Source organism: Aotus nancymaae, unplaced genomic scaffold (genome assembly GCF_030222135.1).
Source record: "Aotus nancymaae isolate 86718 unplaced genomic scaffold, 86718_ANA_hifiasm-v0.15.2.pri h1tg000036l, whole genome shotgun sequence".
Lineage (NCBI taxonomy): Eukaryota > Metazoa > Chordata > Mammalia > Primates > Aotidae > Aotus > Aotus nancymaae.
Genome location: NW_026988450.1, coordinates 71908786 through 71927005, shown reverse-complemented (window position 1 = coordinate 71927005; position 18220 = coordinate 71908786). Strand labels below are relative to the sequence as shown.

Below are 18220 nucleotides of genomic sequence, written 5' to 3'. Positions count from 1 at the left end.
AGCTGGTTATGATGATCCTGGGCACGCCTCACTCACCATCTGTAAAATGGCAATCATGACGCAAGCACCCTGCTCCTTGATGTGATGAGGGCTAAATAAGCTAGCCAGTTGATGTGTGTTAATCATGTGTAGTAAGAAGTTTATAAACACTAGTGATGGCTAAAAAAGGTTCATTTAAATATGGCTAGAAAAGGAGATTGGACAGACCTGAGAAGAAGCTTTGAGTGTGAGGCTACATTATCTAGTATGCAGGAGGAAGCCACTGGAAAAAAAAAAAAAACAAGAAACAGAGCACCTTAGCCATGCAGTGGTGCCGAAAGTCATGACTTCTAACAGGCTCTGGTATTTCCAGATGCCATCAACCAGCAAATTATAAATCTGTTACACTGTGGTTTACAAATTCCATCTTTGTATATCCACACCTTTGATAGGCACAGTCAGGCTGTAGAGTAGGCAAATGTTGTTAACCCATTTTAGAGGTGAGGAAGCAGAGGCCAGGGAACTGGGTGATTTGGACAAGGCCTGCCCAGGAAAGGATGTGGAATAAAGGCAGGACACCTGAGCCTGCTTCTCCGACTCCTGCTTCAGTGCTCTCTCCTTTCGACTGCGTTGCTTAGAGGGCAAAATGCAAAATGGAGCCTGCCTTTTATCATCACTAAAATATTTGCACACATGCACACATGCTCTCACAGGAGAGGGCCTTAATGCCAGAATGACCTTTGATCTCATCGCTCCTAGCTCTCTCTATGGGATGAGAATGAGCCCAACTATATAGTAACTGTAGCTGCCATTCACAGCCCAGGAAAGTCATGGAGAACTTGAGTACCAATTTTCTCACTGGAGTAAACTGACCCATATGTGCTAGTGGATCAAGAAGGACAAATAGAAGCTTGCAACCCAGTTTCTTTGTCCCTCTGCAGCAGAGCATCACAACCTAAACTGATGTATGTTCTTGTTTTTCTCCTGCATTACCACCCTAAGTGTATTTGAATGTTCCCAGCAAGTTACTGCATTCCTACCACCCCTGAAAGCATTTTCCAAAAACATGTTTTAGCTTAAGTTGACTGGCGGTTTGGCAAACAAAAGGCTGGAATATGGCATGATGAGTCAAATTTAAACCCAATGGCTTAAATTAAGGGCATGCTGTTGCCAAGCCCTTGGTGGGCCTTCATGTGCATCAGCAGGCTGGCCCCTTCACACAGGTTCCTCTGCCACAGTGACCTTGGATTCACTTGAGGCTGTACAGGTGGTGGCCTTCCTGTGATGGAGGGTGGCCCCGGCCACTTGGGTTTCAAACTGGTGCTATCTGGGATGGAGGAAAGGCCAACCACTGTAGCAGCAATAAAGTCAAAAGAGCAAAGCCACGGGCCCATTTGAAAATGATGTACAGGGCCAGGAATAGTGGCTCACACCTGTAATCCCAGCACTCTGGAGGCCATGGCAGGCAAATCACCTGAGGTCGGGAGTTCGAGACCAACCTGGCCAAGATGGTGAAACCCCATCTCTACTAAAAATACAAAAATTAGCTGGACTGATGGTGCACTGCTGTAGTCCCAGCTACTCTGGAGGCTGAGACATGAGAATGCTTGAACCCAGGATGCAGAGGTCATAGTGAGCCAAGATCAGGCCACTGCACTCCAGCCTGAGTAACAGAGGGAGACTCTGTCTCAAAAAATAAAAATTAAAAAAAAAAGAAATAGAAAAAGGAAAAGAAGTGATGCACAGAAATGAGTGTGATCCCACCCTTCTGAAACTTCATAGCATATCTCCCTCTACCACAACTTGGTACTGGGGGCATTAACTTTGAGGGTACAGGGTGGATCCTTCAATGACTGGTGGTTAAACTACTAGTGATTTCACAGGAGGAAGTCTACATCTCTTGGGATTTTTGGCTTTAGAAGTGGGGGACACTCACAGACAAGGGGACATGGCCACAGAATTGGAGGGGCTGTGCAGAAAAAGGAGGCCAGCTGAAGAAGTGGGAGATGCCCACACCACCCCAGAAGTAGGAAGGAACCCACAGAAATGGGGGCTTCCAAAGAAATGGGGAAAGACAAAGAAACGAGAGCATATAGTCCTAATAGTACAAAATAACTTAAGCATACACCCTCAATTTATGCATACTCATAAGTTCACTTATCACTCATATACCTCTAAAAGATGCCAGTCATGATGTCTACCCTGCAGTGTTGCTGTGAGAATGAAACTGAATTGCAATCTGGAAAATGCTGTAGAACCGCGCCTGGTATGTGATAACATTCAGTGAGTGGAGTAGTTGTTGCTGTTGCTGTCGTCATCAATGTTAGGTACCTTATTCTAGGCATTAGAAAATACACAAAACCAGAGATTAAAGACGACATAAAATACTGCAATTTCTGTTTTATTATTTCTCTACCTGATGTTCTTTCCAGTACCACTTTGGAGACTGCTGGATCAAAAGTGTGCCCATTTTGTATAATGTTTTTTCCTTGAGGACTCGAGATCTAAACCTATACCACCAGTATCCCGGCAATGTTTTCTAACAAAATTCTACCTAAGCATCTAGGCTCCATCGGGGGCTTATACCGTGGGATGTGCCAAATTGGGCAGGTGAGCTGGGTTTTCAGTGCCAGTACCACAGACCTTTTCTCATCCAAGGAGAGATGCTCTTGAGAGTATTTACACTGTGCTCTGAGTATCTGGGCCCCAGAATCTGAAGGCCTCATGAATCCACTAAAGGACAAGGTCTCCGATGGCAAGGCGTGGGAATTGACCGCATCCTCTCACTAGGTATGCATACGTGGCAAATTGCTTCAAGTGAATGCTTTTGAATCCCGTACAGGTATTTCTGTATTGGGCCTGAACACCCAGTGTTGCCGTAGCCACTTGAGAATCATATCAGATCTGGCCCCTGCTTGTCAGGTACTTCTGGGCTACTCTGGGGGACAAAGTGTAACTACAAATGGCAAGCTGAATTAGTACAGTCTAGGAGCATTGGAGATGGCTTCTTGAAAGAGGTAGAACCTGAAATTCTCCTTCTTTGAAGGATGGCCAGGATTTGGCCAGATGGAGAGGCAAGTGGAAGTCTTTGCAGAGACAAGCAATGTAAGCAGAACCTGGAAATGGGAACAAATGACTGTAGGTCAGGAGCCAATGGTGATGTGACATTCAGCCTCATAAAACCATTGGGCAGAGGTAAAGGTTGCTGGAATAGAAGGGAGCTCAGTTTAAGGAAGATCACCAAGCCAAACATCACTGTTCAGATTGATGCAATGGGGAATAAACTGCCATTGTCAATTCACGAGTAACCAGGGCCAGGTGTGGTGGCTCACGCCTGTAATCCCAACACTTTGGGAGGCTGAGGCAGATGGATCACTTGAGGGGAGGAGTTCGAGACCACCCTAGCCAACATGGTGAAACTCCATCTCTACTAAAAATACAAAACAGCCAAGCATGTTGGCAGGCACCTGTAGTCCCAGCTACTCAAAAGGCTGGGTGGGTAGGAGAGTCACTTGAACCTGAAAGGTGGAGGTTGCAGTGAGCTGAGCTCACACCACTGCACTCCAACCACTGCACTCCAGCCTGCGCAACATAGCAAGACTCCATCTCAAAAAAAAGTAACCAGGATAGGTGAAAGATGAAGTGCCAACTTTCTCTCTGCTGAGAATACAATTAATGCATGTAAACTTGGCTCTCATTATTATTTTAACTGCCTCTGTTAGAGAGCTGTTTCACTTGCAAATAATATTTACCCAATCTTGACATGCCTGCAGATTATTAATGTCACTGAAATTTTTTTCTCTTTAAACCTGTCAGTGTTCAAGCTCAAAGTCAGAACAAGACTTTCCAGGTTTTAAATCTATGTTATCCATTGAGTAAATAAGGGTCTTGGAAGTGCCCAGCACTCAGAGCAGGGAGAGGCACTGCCTAGTGTAACTAAGGGTTTATTCTAGAAGATGCAGCCTTCCTATAGATGGGCACTCGACTTGGGTATTGAGCATGTGAGGCACGGCAGGGCTGCTTGAGGCTGGGACTCCTTTCTGCCTTTGATGACTCTGGGAGATTTTCCAGTCAGACATATACCTCATACCATAGCGCCCACTGTCATATGAGATAGAGGGATTTGGGGATAAATTGTGTTCTTATTCTTAACTATTCTCTCTGGAATGATAGAGTATGCTTAGGCAACAGCCTTGTGGTTTTGTCCTTTGAAACTAACAGGTAGAGGAAGCTGCTATTTTTGTTGATGCTTCTGAAAGCCCACGTTTACTATCCCTCCAGACCTCAGGCTGCTTGCCCTTCTGGAAGGGGATTGAGATATGTTTACATTGTAAGTCATTGACTCCTAGGCCCATGCCACCCCCGGGGCATCAGTCTGGAACCAGTCCCCATATAGCCAGATGGTCCGCCATTGACCTGGATATGTCATTTGACCATCATGAGCCACCTCATCTATAGCGGAGGAAATTTGGGTAAACTGTTTCCTGGGTCCCTTCCAGCTACAACACCCTTAGATTAAAAAAAGACAAATGTATGTTTAAAAGAAAACACTATTTTCTGGGCGCAGAGGCTCACACCTGTAATCCCAGCACTTCAGGAGGCCGAGGCGGGTGGATCACGAGGTCAGGAGATCAAGACCATCCTGGGCAACATAGTGAAACCCCGTCTCTACTAAAAATACAAAAATAAGCTGGGCGTGGTGGCACATGCTTGTAATCCCAGCTACTTGGGAGGCTGAGGCAGGAGAATCTCTTGAACCAGGGAGCTAGAGGTTGCAGTGAGCCGAGATCGCGCCACTGCACTCCAGCCTGGTGACAGAGAGAGACTCCATCTTAAAAAACACACACACACACACACACACACACACACACACACACACTATTTGTTGAGTGCTTACCACGTGCCAGGCTGGGGGTAGAGTGGGAAACAGGACAACACTTGCGACCTTGAGGGTTCCATCCTAATTAGCCAATCAACAAGTAAGTGAACAAGACCGATTCAGATATGCATAAATGGAACAATAAAGAACGATGAAACCATCGTAAGGTAAAGATGGCAACAGGGAGGTTTTCGCATAGGATGGCCAGGGCAGGGCTCTCTGAGCCCGGGGCAGGCCACATTTGAACTGAGACCTGAGAGATGGGATGGAGCCGAGAATGTAAAGATGTGGCAGAGGCAAAGGCCCGGAGGTGAGAATGAGCTTGGCCTATTAGAGAAACCAATAGCCTGTGTAGCCAGGGCAGAATGAATTTATGCAAATTAGGCTGGAAAAAATGCAGAAACGAGATCAGGGAGAACCTTGCCAGTCACGGTAAGGAGCTTGAGTTTTTTCCTATGTGCAAAGGGAAGCCATTTGAGGTTTTTAAGCAAAGAAGTAATGTGAACTGATGGATTTTTAAAACTATGAATGCTATGCTAAAATAAACTGCAGGGAAGAAAACATAAGAAGCCTGCTCTTTACACGAATGCAGTGAGCTAGGAGGGAAATCTCCCTTCTGCCCATTCATCTTGCACACACCACTTCAAACTTTAGTTGATATCCGCTCTGAGATTTGCTATACGATATTGCTTGCAACTAGATGTTTCTCCTACTCATTGCCTCCAGAACTAGCATGAGCCAAAGCTGAAGGGCAGGATGTGGTTTCAGCATGCGGTGACCACCATCCCTCCCTCCAGTAGCTCAGAGCCATTCCTGGTACTGCACAGCTCGTCACTGCAGATCCTGCCGGATGCCCAGAGTGCCCACACAATAATGACACCATGGAATTCCAGAGGAGCCGAGAAGCCTCCTCCTCCTTCCCCTTCCCTCCCCCTGCCTCTCTTTAAACATAGCCACAAGTTACTGGCACCTGGGCTAAACTTTGCCCAGTCGAAAACAAGCAGCCACTTCCAAAGAAGACATTTTCCTCTGTTCTCTTTTTCTTTTGTGGCTAGGGGCAAAGAATCCAATTGGCTAAGTCATCTTGGTACACAGATTGCTAGATACAAACCTACTTTCCTAGCCACACAGCTCTCCTAACACAAATAAAATCAATAAATATGGGTTACATGCGATGGCTCATGCCTATAATCCCAACACTTTGGGAGGCTGAGGTAGGCAGATCAGCTGAGGTCAGGAGTTCAAGACTAACCTGGCCAATATGGCAAAACCCAATCTCTACTGAAAATACAAAAATTAGCCGGGTGTGGTGGCAGGGGCCTGGAATCCCAGCTACTCCGGAGGCTAAGACAGGACAATCACTTGAACCCGGGAGGCAGAGGTTGCAGTGAGCCAAGATTGCACCATTGTGCTCCAGCCTGAGTGACGGAGTGAGACTCTGTCTCAGAAATAAAAAAATTAAAAACTCGGTAAATTCTACTCTCTTCACTACCAGTTCCATATATCACTACCTAGTAGTTCTGGGCCTATAGAGTGATGCTGATATGGAAAGCAGACCCAGTGGTTTACCCAAAGCAATCACCTCATCCTAAATGTGCTGTTAGCACTTTCTGGCCATTGTCGTACCCTTAATATTAAAAGTTGATTACCAGTCACACCATGATATATAAAATTTCTAGACTCTGTTTCCCCAGAACATAATAATAAATGGTATTGCTCTCATTTTTGGACTAAAATTTGGCCCTCCATGTAAATCGATTAGGCTTGACAACCTGAAGTCCTGAAACTATCAGAATACATGTTCTGCCAGGCACAGTGTCTCATACCTGCAATCCCAGCAGTTCTCAAGGCTGAAACAGGAGGATCACTTGATCTCACAAGTGCAAGGCCAACCTGGGTAACATAGCAAGACCCTGTTTCTACAAAATAGAAAAATTAACCAGGTGTAGTGGTGTGCCCCTGTGGTCCCAGCTACTTGGGAGACTGAGATGGGAAGACAGCTTGAGCCTCAGAGGTGAAGGCAGCAGTGAGCCATGACTGTGCCACTGCACTCCAGCCTATGTGACAGAGTGAGACTCTGTCAAAAAAAAAAAAAAGAAAGAAAGAAAGGAAGGGAACGAGGGAGGGGAAGGAAAGAAAAATGTGTTCTCTGTTAAACATATCTGGGCTCAAGTCCTGGCTGTACCATTTGCTACTGCTAGTATGGCATTAGATGAATACTCCTCTGAGCCTCAGTACCCTCATTGGTTAAATGGAGAACCTACCTCACTGGGTGGTTGTTGAAGATAAACAAGATTACACCTGTACAGTGCTTAGCGCAGTTGATGACACATAGTAAGCACCTTATTGTTGTTAGCAAAATAAGACTCCATGGTAGATAACACTATGCAAGTCATAAAATGTATCAACATTAACTTTTCTCAACAGATAGGGTGCTATTAAATGAATCACCAACATAGTAAAATGACAGAAAGGAATATTACAGTGTAAAAGCATTTATGCATTTGTTTGACAACAGGCACAATTGAAATACAGTGATTCTGAAGGTCTTTAAATGGGTTGTACTTTGCCCTGTTAACTCACTATTTCCTGACCGGCAATCATTTTACTTAGTAATGCTCTGTGTTATGGTAAAAGCTAATGATAATAATGTATCGAGTATATTCTTTGTACCAGGCATGGTTATAAGTGCTATGTGAACACATTTAATCTTCACAGCAACTTTGAAGTAGGTACTATTACTGTGTATATTTTACAGATGTGAAAACTGAGGCAGACACTTTGCCTCTGGAGCCCTCATTCTTAAACTCTATGATATACACCAGAAACTCTATGATATAGCCTAGGCGCTAAATCTGGCCCTCCACCTGCTTTTTTAAATAAAGTTTTATTGGAACACACCCATGCCCACTCATTTACACATTGTGTAGAGCTGTTTCTGTGCTGTAGCTGCAGGGTGGAGTAGTTGCTAAAGAGACCATGTGGCCCACAAACCTTAAAACCCCTACTCTCTGGCACTTTACAGAAAAAGTTTGCCAACCCCTGATGTCAACTTTAAACTCACAAAAAGACTGGAGTTTAGAAGGGAAAGAAATAATATCTAATAATAAAAATGCCTATGTTTAGTATTTACCGTAGATTTATACATATTTATCTCACTTAATTCTCAAAAGAATCCTGTGAAGTAAATAGTCTTTTTATTTCCATGTTAGAAATGAAGAATCTGGAGTTCAGAGGGATTAAATGACTTATGTAGGCTGGAGAGCAAACTCCATGAGTCTAGGGATCATGTGTCTTCATCATCATGTCCCTGTCACCTACCACGATGCTAGGACAGGGTGGACGCTCAGAAAATACTTGCTAAATGAATGACAGTTACAAAGGTCACCCAGCTAGAGAATCCAGGTCTTCTCCTATTCCAGAGTTCTTTCTCCTGACTCCACAGCTGTCTGACAGTTAAAAAAAATAAAAATAAAATAAGGCTGTTGGGGGGGTACTTTCCCTTGAGATAGAATGAAACACAGATTGGTTAACATGTCATTATGCTGTCAGTTGACAAATTTTTGCTATTACCTCCTTCTCCTTAGTCAGAGAAGATAATCAGACCAAAAGGCAGTTCGTTTCTCCTCCAATGCACAGTCATGGTGTTGAGAGTTTACTTGTCCTTGTGATTGGTGCATATTTAGACAAGATTAAAACTGACACCCTCATGAGATGGTAGTCACATGGAATCTGGGTTTTGGATGGATTTCAGGCAGAGCTCTGGCTGCCTTCCTCCCAACCCCTTGCCCCACCTCCTACCCAGTGATGAGTCACAGTACACAGCCGACTACCCTTCAAGAGCTGACCCAAGGCTTTTGTTTTCTTTCATCTTGCTTCATGTTAGTCATGTGAGGATCAGAGTATTAATAGCATATCACCTCGGCCTTCTGAATCTTACCGTTGGTCAGGGAGATACATGAAAGGTTTGGCCAGCCCCTTTGTGCCATTTTCACTCCTTTGTTGACTGTCACGTGCTGGTTGGTGGCAAAGCTAAACCACAGCATTTGTTGTGCTCACCACCCATGGCCATGGTCTCTACTGGTGTTTTGATTTCCTGCCTCTTTTAGCAGACACTCGGTGAGCTCCTGACTTCCAATTAGATCACCAGTACTAATTGTAACAAACCACCTCCTCCTCCCAGTCAGCTAGCCTTATCCCTCCCTGCATGTGGAAAAGATACAGAAGCCAGGGAGAAAAAGGAGTTTGGTTTGGGAGTGGTTTTATATATATATATATATATGTAAGTAAAATTACATTCAGGAAATGAAAAGTCTGTGTGTGGTTTAACAGGCTCCTGAAGGGCTGCATGGGGACAAAAATGTTATAGAAATGCCATGGAAGCAGAGGAGCTTTGAACTGCCTAGGGCCTTGATCCAGAAGTTTCCATTCTCCTCTGCAACCCAATTTTTAACATTTCATTTTGCATGCTCAATAAACACTGAGCATGAGACTGGGGTGGGTGCTGGAATTACTCAGCCTTGATTCCAGCACCCACCACAGTGTCATGCTTAGTGTTTATTGACCTGAAGTGAAGTTGGGCTGAGGCCTGGCCAGGAGATGAAACTCTCTTGGAAAGTTTCCTTGGAACAGAGATCCTAGCTTCAATGTAAAGGAGGGGTCTTGGTTCCCTATGTCTCATCTATTGAGTCTCAGGGTAGGTATTACCACAGTTGTTTTTGCATCAACCTAATAGTTTTCTTTGGGGGCCTGATGGGTTCTCATAAAGTTAATTATTTTCACTTTACATCAACCTCTTTTATTTGTTAAGCCTTTGAAAGCATGACGTGTGTCCTTTTACTTTCCTGTGTTGAGATGGAATCTGCTGAGTCCTCACTGGTTGTGGAGTGGCTCTTAAGATGGGTTTCTTGAGCCTCACTTTGCTCATCTGTTAAGCGGATTGAATTAGATGGTTTCTAAGACTCCTTCCAGTCTAAAGTTTCATTTTTCAACAATAGAATCTTTGTGTTTTTTTTATTTTTATTTTTCAAGATGGAGTCTTGCTCTGTTGCCCAGGCTGGAGTACAATGGTGCAATCTCGTCTCACTGCAACCTCTACCTCCAGGGTTCAAGCAATTCTCCTGTCTCAGCTTCCCAAGTAGCTGGGATTATAGACATTTGCCACCATGCCCAGCTAATTTTTTTTTTGTTTTTAGTAGAGATGGGGTTTCACCACATTGGCCAGGCTGGTTTCAAACTCCTGACCTCAAGTGATCCACCTGCCTTGGCCTCCCAAAGTGCTGAGATTACAGGCATTAGCCACTGTGCCTGGTCTTTATTTGTTTTTTAATCTATCCACGTGGGTAAAGAATTTTGCTATGGAAGGAAAGAAAGATTGGACTAAGTATGCACTAACTTCAGTTATTATCTTCATTTTCTTTTGGCAATTGTGGGGGTGGTGGGAATGGGACATGCTTTTTCAACAAACAAACTGGCCAGGCACGGTGGCTCACACCTGTAATCCCAGCATTTGGGGAGGCCAAGGTGGGTGGATCACCTGAGGTCAGGAATTCGAGAGCAGCCTGGCCAACGTGGCAAAACCTCGTCTCTACTAAAAATGCAAAAAGAAACATGAGCCAGGCATGCTGGCATATGCCTGTAATCCCAACTACTCAGGAGGCTGAGGCAGGAGAATCACTTGAACCCAGGAGGTGGAGGTTGCAGTGAGCCATGATCACACCATTGCACTCCAGCCTGGGCAACAAAGCAAGACTCAATCTCAAAAACAAAACAAAACAAAAAACTAAGCTTTATTTAGTACCTAATTAGCGCCAGGCACTTGCTGAGGGCTTTATGTGCATTCTCCCATTATTGGTCACAACAACCTTGGGAACTCTAGGTATTATTAATATAGGTGAACAAACTGGGTGGGGCACCAAGGAATGTAGTAACTTGCCCATCATCACGGAGCTAATACACGATCAAATCAAGACTTGAATCTAAGGCTGAGAGCTACAAGGATCCTAGTTTTTAGCCACAGTGACATCATACAAAATACATCCCTGAATTTCTCTTTTTCCTGTGATTGGCATCTTTCTCCAGAAATTTAGGTGCAATGAAAGAGTGTAATTAATAGACATGTTTATTGAACACTGCAGAAGCAGGAGGTATCAGGATGAGACTTTCCACTTCCATGGAAAGTGCATATGGCTGCTGAACATGGGCTTTAGCTGTCTTGCGAGCAGTCAGTGCCAATAAGGAGAAGTTCATGCGGGGGCAGAAGAATTCCTGATGGGAGGTGATTCTGCAGAACTCAGCCATTCACAGGTCATGGGAGATTTTGTTCCCTTCAGGGTACGTCAGCTTCACTTGCTGAAGCAGGACAAGTAGAATGAATTAGCCCTGGCTGAAGCCAAAATTCTTTATATTTAAAAGAAGAAAAGCAGTTAAATATTCAGCCCAATCCTGGGTTTTGAATTACCCCATTTATCTTTCACTCTGAGCATCTGCTTTTTATTGCATTGTGGCCCTGCCTGCCATTTTTCTCCCCCGTCAGTCTGTATCCACGTGTCATGGGACTCAAAAGTGAAGATTAGAAGAGAAAAATATCTCTGTATTCTAAGCCTGGCAACTTCTATTTTTATCCTCAGCTGTTGGAGCTGATAGCAAAGTCACAGCTCACATCCCTGAGTGGCATCGCCCAAAAGAACTTCATGAATATTTTGGAAAAAGTGGTACTGAAAGGTGAGCCTTCTCTCAATCTCTTGCCCCTTTTTATAGGCATGGGGGTGGGCAGATGGGTTTTCCAATGGAGTGGACATATCATTTGATTTAAAGACATGTGAAGGGATGGAAATGAATAACTCCAGCTACATTTCAGAAGCACTAGATTCCAATTCAGAAAGGGGTGCAACTCATCCTCATGGCAAAGGGTGAGACCGTCACCCTCCTGTCCTTTCTTTGGGATCATCCACTTGCCCTACTCTAATCCTCGTAGGTTTCTCAGTGTAGGCACAGGTCCCAATGCTGGCTACGGAGCCTCCAGGTTCCAAATTCCTAGAAAATCGACCTGTGTACAAAGTCAGAATAGATTCATAGACTATTTAGCTGGAAGAAACGTTAGGTCTCTGGTTCAACTGTCTCATTATACACATGGGGAAACTGAGGCCCATGAGGAGAAGTGATTTGTCCATAATCACACAGAGTCAGCCAGACAGGATTAGAACTCAGGCTCCAAACCCCTGGAACTGTGCTCCTTCCGCTGACTGTACTACAGGGGGGCACTTCTGGGCAAACAGAGCGGCCTTCTGATCAGGTGAGCCGTGGCTGCTGGGAGAACAATGAAAAGAGAAAGAGGCTTTATAAAAAATGAGAGAGAAGAGAACAAAGAGGGACCTAGATAATGGAAACTCTATCCCTTAACCTCAAGTGCAGAAGCTTGGCCAAGTGTATAATAAACACCAGTGAGAAAGAAAACCATATCCCCAGAGGCAGTGCCTGGGTAACGTGAGCAGAATAGAGACAGAGAAAAAAGCTCATGTTTAAAATACAGGGTGTTCCAGAATCGTAACTTCGATTATTTTTTTCTTCCCTACTCAAGTCCTTGAAGACCAGCAAAACATTAGACTGATAAGGGAGCTACTCCAGACCCTCTACACGTCCCTATGTACACTGGTCCAAAGAGTCGGCAAGTCTGTGCTGGTCGGGAACATTAACATGTGGGTGTATCGGATGGAGACGATTCTCCACTGGCAGCAGCAGCTGAACAACATTCAGATCACCAGGGTAAGCCGGCAGGCCCAGCCTCCTCCCGCAGTGGGTCCCTCCACAGAGACACTGGACAGCCTCGCCAAGACTTTGAATTCACTCTCGTGACGGAAGAGTCTGGTCTTTTCTGATCTGCTGCCTTGTCCTGGTGCTGAGGGTGGGCTGGGGGGCCTCCTGATAAAGGGAGGTGGGAAGAAAAACTTGGCAAAACAGGATCAAAGTACATGAAAGATGACAGCCTGGTGAACCGTCGTGCAAAAGCTGGAAACTTGGCTTTTGGGGAGATAGCTGCTGGCTGTCCTATTGAAATCTTTAGCAGGGTTCAGCAATCTCTCTTTGCTCATTTCCTCATAAAAGATGAGTTGTTTGCAGCTTTAGGTTGCTGTCTTAAATACAACAGAGCTGGGAAGGCAGCGGCTTGAGAACTGGTACCAGCCTTTTAAAATCCTAGTTCTGATTATTGGTAGTTATGACAAAGGAAGCCTTTGATTAAAGACTGTGAGCTTACATGTGGGACAAGGATGAGCAAGTCTCAAAGCAAAAAGAAAAGGCCCTGTATTACCAGTGAAGTTTGGCGACCTATAGCGGTCGTTTCGTTTGGCTTTCACAACAAAACTTGGCCATCAGCTCTTGTCCTCCTATTAGCGAGCAGGAGGACCCAGGCACAAAAAATAATAATAATAATAATAAAGGGAGGAAGACGCTGGTGTAATCTCTTAGGGCTCACTAATGGACAAACACACTCAGGCGGCTCATGAAGCACTTTGCTTACTTATCACTGACCATAGCTGGCTAAAGTGGTTTCCGGGACCCACATTGATATAGTTTGAGGTTGCCCCCTATCAGGAGAAGATAGCAGGAAGAAATCCTTTGACTTCTTTTAAATGACTCTTTTACTAGATGAAGTTTTTAAAATGCATGTCCATGACTTTACTGGTAACGACCTGTCTGTACCTTCCCTTTTGAAGCTGTGAAACAGAGTAAGTTGAAGCCTCAGAGTTATGTGACTTCCTTAGAGTCGCTTAGGCTACGACACCTACACGCTGCACCCACAGACACACACGCACAGGGCAGAGCACAGATGCAAGTCATCTTTCAGAAACTGTCTGAGGTATTTGATTTTTTTAAGAGAATGTGGGCCAGGCACGGTGGCTCACGCCTGTAATTCCAGCACTTTGGTAGGCCAAGGCAGGTGGATCACAAGGTCAGAAGATCAAGGTCAACTGATCAACATGATGAGACCCCGTCTCTACTAAAACTACAAAAATTAGCCAGGCATGGCAGCACGCAACTGTAGTCCCAGCTACTTGGGAGGCTGAGACAGGAGAATCACTTGAACCCAGGAAACAGAGGTTGTAGTGAGCCTAGATCACGCCACTGCACTCCAGCCTGGGCAATAGAGTGAGGCTCCTCAAAAAAAAAAAAAAGAGAGAGAATGTGCATATTTATTATGAAAATTAACCCAATTTATTCTAGTAACGTACCCCATTCCCACAGCTAAAGTGTAGGCACATAGTCTGACCATGTGAATGTGAGACCCAAGTTCCCAGCTTCTCTCACAGAAACCCACATACACTTTCTACCTGATTTCTGCCATTCTCTATGACCTGGGCTGACCGACTGGGATTATTCTAAAGCCAGGAGAGAATTGCCCAGCCAGTGATATCAACAAGCAGGTCCATATTTCCCAAGGCATCTTCCCTTTAGCAACTTCAGAACACCGATTTAGATGGTCACACTTGGCCAGGCGTGGTGGCTTATGTCTGTAATCCCAGCAATTTTGGAGGCCAAGGCAGGTGGATCACCTGATGTCAGGAGTTTGAGACCAGCCCGGTCAACATGGTGAAACCCTGTCTTTACTAAAAATGCAAAAATTAGCCAGATGTGGTAGTACACACCTGTAGTCCCAGCTACTTGGGAGTCTGAGGCAGGAGAATCACTTGAACCCGGGAGGTGGAGGTTGCAGTGAGCTGAGATCATGCCACTGCATACCAAGCCTGGATGACAGAGCAAGACTCTGTCTCAAGGAAAAAAAAAAACCTCTAGATGGTCACACTTGCCTGGAGTTTGCCTCTGTTCCCTCTGTCCACCTCCAAGGACCCCTCTTGGCCACATCTGCTCGTATACCCCGCACTGCCATAGGCTTACATCCTCAGAGCCCCCCTTAGCTCATCCACAAACACCCTTCAGAGGCAGCTATTGTAGCTGCTATCACCCCTCTTGGAGTGGAAGTGCAGTGGGGACCAGAGATGCCCAGTGACGTTCTTAGCTATACACAGCAGTTAGGGCCAGAGCTGAGGCCGGAACCCTGGACTCCATATTCCTAAAATGGCAAAGCTTGCTCAACATCAGTGCTTTCCAAACTTTTTCAGTCCAGCTTTCTTCCAGCTATTTATCCAATGATCTAACTTTTTAAAAGACCCTCTTGAATCCAATGAGATCCTATGAAGAAGAGATCAAACACTGAAGTTCACTCAACTACTCTTCCGCACGAGCAGCTCCAGCCAAACCAAGCTATTCTCTGCATACTCCAAGCTTGGCCCTGCCTCGAGGCTTTGAAGCTTGCTGCCTTCCTTGACCCTCCAATCTATGGACATCACCATACGTCACTATCATGTCACCTTCTTCCGAGCAGTTATGATCTGAAGTTGTCTTGTGTGTGCACTTTTCTGTCTCTGTCCACTGGCTTATAAGCTCCACAAAGAAAGTACATTACCCATCTATTCCCTGTTCCTGGCACAGAGCAGGAGACAGTCAGCAAATCTGAGTTGAATGAATGAATAGTTGAAAGGGAATCTCCTCCTATTCCCTGCCTGAGTACTTGTTCAATGATCAAAGGAACACAATTGGAAAATATGGCCCTGTATTATAAATGATGATAATAATTTACAAGCTGCAGGATTTCTTTTTTTGAGGCAGAGTCTCTGTCACCCAGGCTGGAGTGCAGTGGTGCAATCTCAGCTCACTGCACCCTCCACCTCCTGGGTTCAGGTGATTCTTCCACCTCAGACTTCCCAATAGCTCAGATTACAGGCATGCGCCACCACGCCTGGATAATTTTTGTATTTTTTGATAGAGACAGGGTTTCACCATGTTGGCCAGGCTGGTCTCAAACTCCTGACCTCAAGTGATCCGCCTGCCTCGGCCTCCCAAACTGCTGGAATGACAGGCATGTGCCACCGTGCCTGGCCCCAACTGCAGGATTTGAGGCAAGTTATTCAGTCTCTCCTTGCCTCACTTTCCTCATTTGGAAAATAGTTGCAACAGTGTCTATGCATAGCCGTGGTGTGAGATGTAATCAGTTAATATGTAGAAAGCAGATGGTGTAGTGCCTAATGCACAGTAAGTCTTTTAAGTGTGTCAGCTGTTATTACTAAGGGCTGGCTCTGTGCAGGCACTCTTCTAAGTCCTTTACATGTATTAATTAACTCACCTAGTGAAGAATTATAAATAGGAGTCATGACAGTGGCTAGCATTTATTGGGCACTGTACTGAGTGCTTCTATGCATTATCTTGTCCGCCCAGCCCAGCAACACTGTAAGATAAGATTTTTTTCACGTTCTAAATGAGAACAATTAGACCAAGTGGTTAAGAATAATTTGGCTGAGGCCTCACGCTCGGTAGGATGTGTTACAAGGACTGACTCCAGGTCTGTCTACAGAGGCTATGCTTTCAATCACTGCACCTGCCTCCCACTGTCCTCTGTCCCAACCCTCCTTGGCCCTGAGCTTCCTTATATTGAGAGCTGTACTGGAAACAACAGAGCTTTAAAGGGCTTTTCTTTTTTGGTTTTTTGGTTTTGTTTTGTTTTTTTTTGTTTTGTTTTTTGAGACAGGGTCTTATTCCCATTGCCCAGGCTCAGGTGATTCTCCCACCTCAGCCTCCTGAGTAGCTAGGACTATAGGCGCTTGCCACCACACCCAGCTTATTTTTGTATTTTTAGCAGGGACAAGGTTTCACCATCTTTCCCAGGCTGGTCTCGAACTTTTGGACTCAAGCAATCCTCCCACTTCAGCCTCCCAAAGTGCTACGATTACAGGCGTGAGCCACTGCACCCAGCCTCAACACAGATGCTCAGCCCTCCAGAGGAAAGTGAAATTGAGAGAGAGAGAGAAAGAGAAAGGACTTAATTAGTTCAGTCTGGACTGTATTTTACAACTTACTTTTTTTTTTAACAGTTTGACCCAAAGACAAATTATGTTATTACATGCAAATATGAAGTCGACTTTCAGAGTAAATGCTTTCTGTTTTGCCAAAGTTCTAGCAGTCTCCTCCCAGCATAACATCTTGTTTTCCTGCAAAATTTTCGTATCTAATTCTATGGAGCCAATTTTTATGGAAAAATAATTAATATAATAAAGAAGGAAGGAAAAAATTAAGAGAACTGGGTCTTAGGGGAAAAAAAACTGTCATCAGGTGCAATGACAGTATCCGGTGGGCAGGGCACTGTTTTGAAGCATGTGAGGGGTGACATAGACCCGAGTGGATGTCAGCCAAATGCTTGACTACAGGAGCGAGAGTGACTAATTTTTCTTGTATATGTTTAGATTTGAAAGGAAGAGGCATGTAAGCAGTTAACCACTTATCAGGAGGAAGGGCTCAGCCTGGGTTCTGGGCAAGGATTTTGGAAAAGTTCAGGTTTGAAAATTTGACAGAGTGAACTCTGCCAAGTGGACTCGCCTTTAATAGGAGTTAATGTAATAATTGGCCTGGGAGTTTTAACCAAAAAAGTAGAGGCTTTGAAGTGCTGGAAACGAAAAGAAAATCTCATGGCAGTTTTATTAGCTCATATGATCAGCAGCAGATGATAAATGATAAATAGGTCTAGGGCCTTCCGCAGTTGGCAAAGACCCGAAGCTTGCAAACAATGGAGAGTTCAGCACAGCAGCCTGGGGTAGAACAGAGGGGTAGAAATTGTCTAGTCATAGATACTTTGAATGAAACAGGAGGCTGAAGTCCTTCTACATCTGAGATTGTTGGAGCTGGGAGGGATCTTCAGAGTCTCCTAAGCCATTCATTTTGGACATGGGGAAACTTCCCAGGGGAGCTGGGATGTGGGATGCAGACGTGCTGCCTGTCCATCTTGTCCCTCCCCTGCACCTCCCATTCTTCTCCACAGCTCAGCCACCTCAAGCCCCCTTGCCACTGCTCCTTCCCCACCTCGGGCCTACCCTGCCTTGCTGGGGACAGAATTGCCCAGACCAAGTGTCTCCTGGAATCCCTCGTATGTTTGGGCTTCAATGTGCTTCGTACAGAGTTTGGCTCCTGTAAAAATGTGAGGAGGGAAATTGATACCCACTCTCAGGATATTTTCCCCTGAGCTAAGTACGGGTTTTTACATCCTGTATTATTTTTTCTGTGACCTCTCAAAGGTCACAGAACATTGATGTAAAAATGTGAGTAGTCCAAAATCAAGAGCTCACCCAGAACCAGCAGGGCCAGGACAAGGAACCGCAGTCCCAAGTGGTCTGTTGACTGATCTGGATGGCAGCAGCCTGTTGCTGTTCGAGGCACATCAGCAAATAGATTTGCGGATCCCCGGGTCCAGATTCTTCCCATAGCGCTTTGTGCTTCCCTCCATGGCACCATTTACTGTATTATTTTATGTTACTTTCC

At 45.0% G+C, this 18220-nt stretch overlaps 1 protein-coding gene across 1 annotated transcript in view; it reads left to right on the top strand.

Annotated features, from left to right (window-relative positions):
* FBXO32 (F-box protein 32) overlaps positions 1-18220 on the top strand; it is a 42477-nt gene that overhangs the window by 14861 nt on the left and 9396 nt on the right. The window contains exons 5-6 of the mRNA XM_012451600.2: positions 11488-11581; positions 12438-12622. Of these exons, the coding sequence (XP_012307023.1) occupies positions 11488-11581; positions 12438-12622 (279 nt within the window). The remainder of the gene's footprint in view (positions 1-11487; positions 11582-12437; positions 12623-18220) is intronic.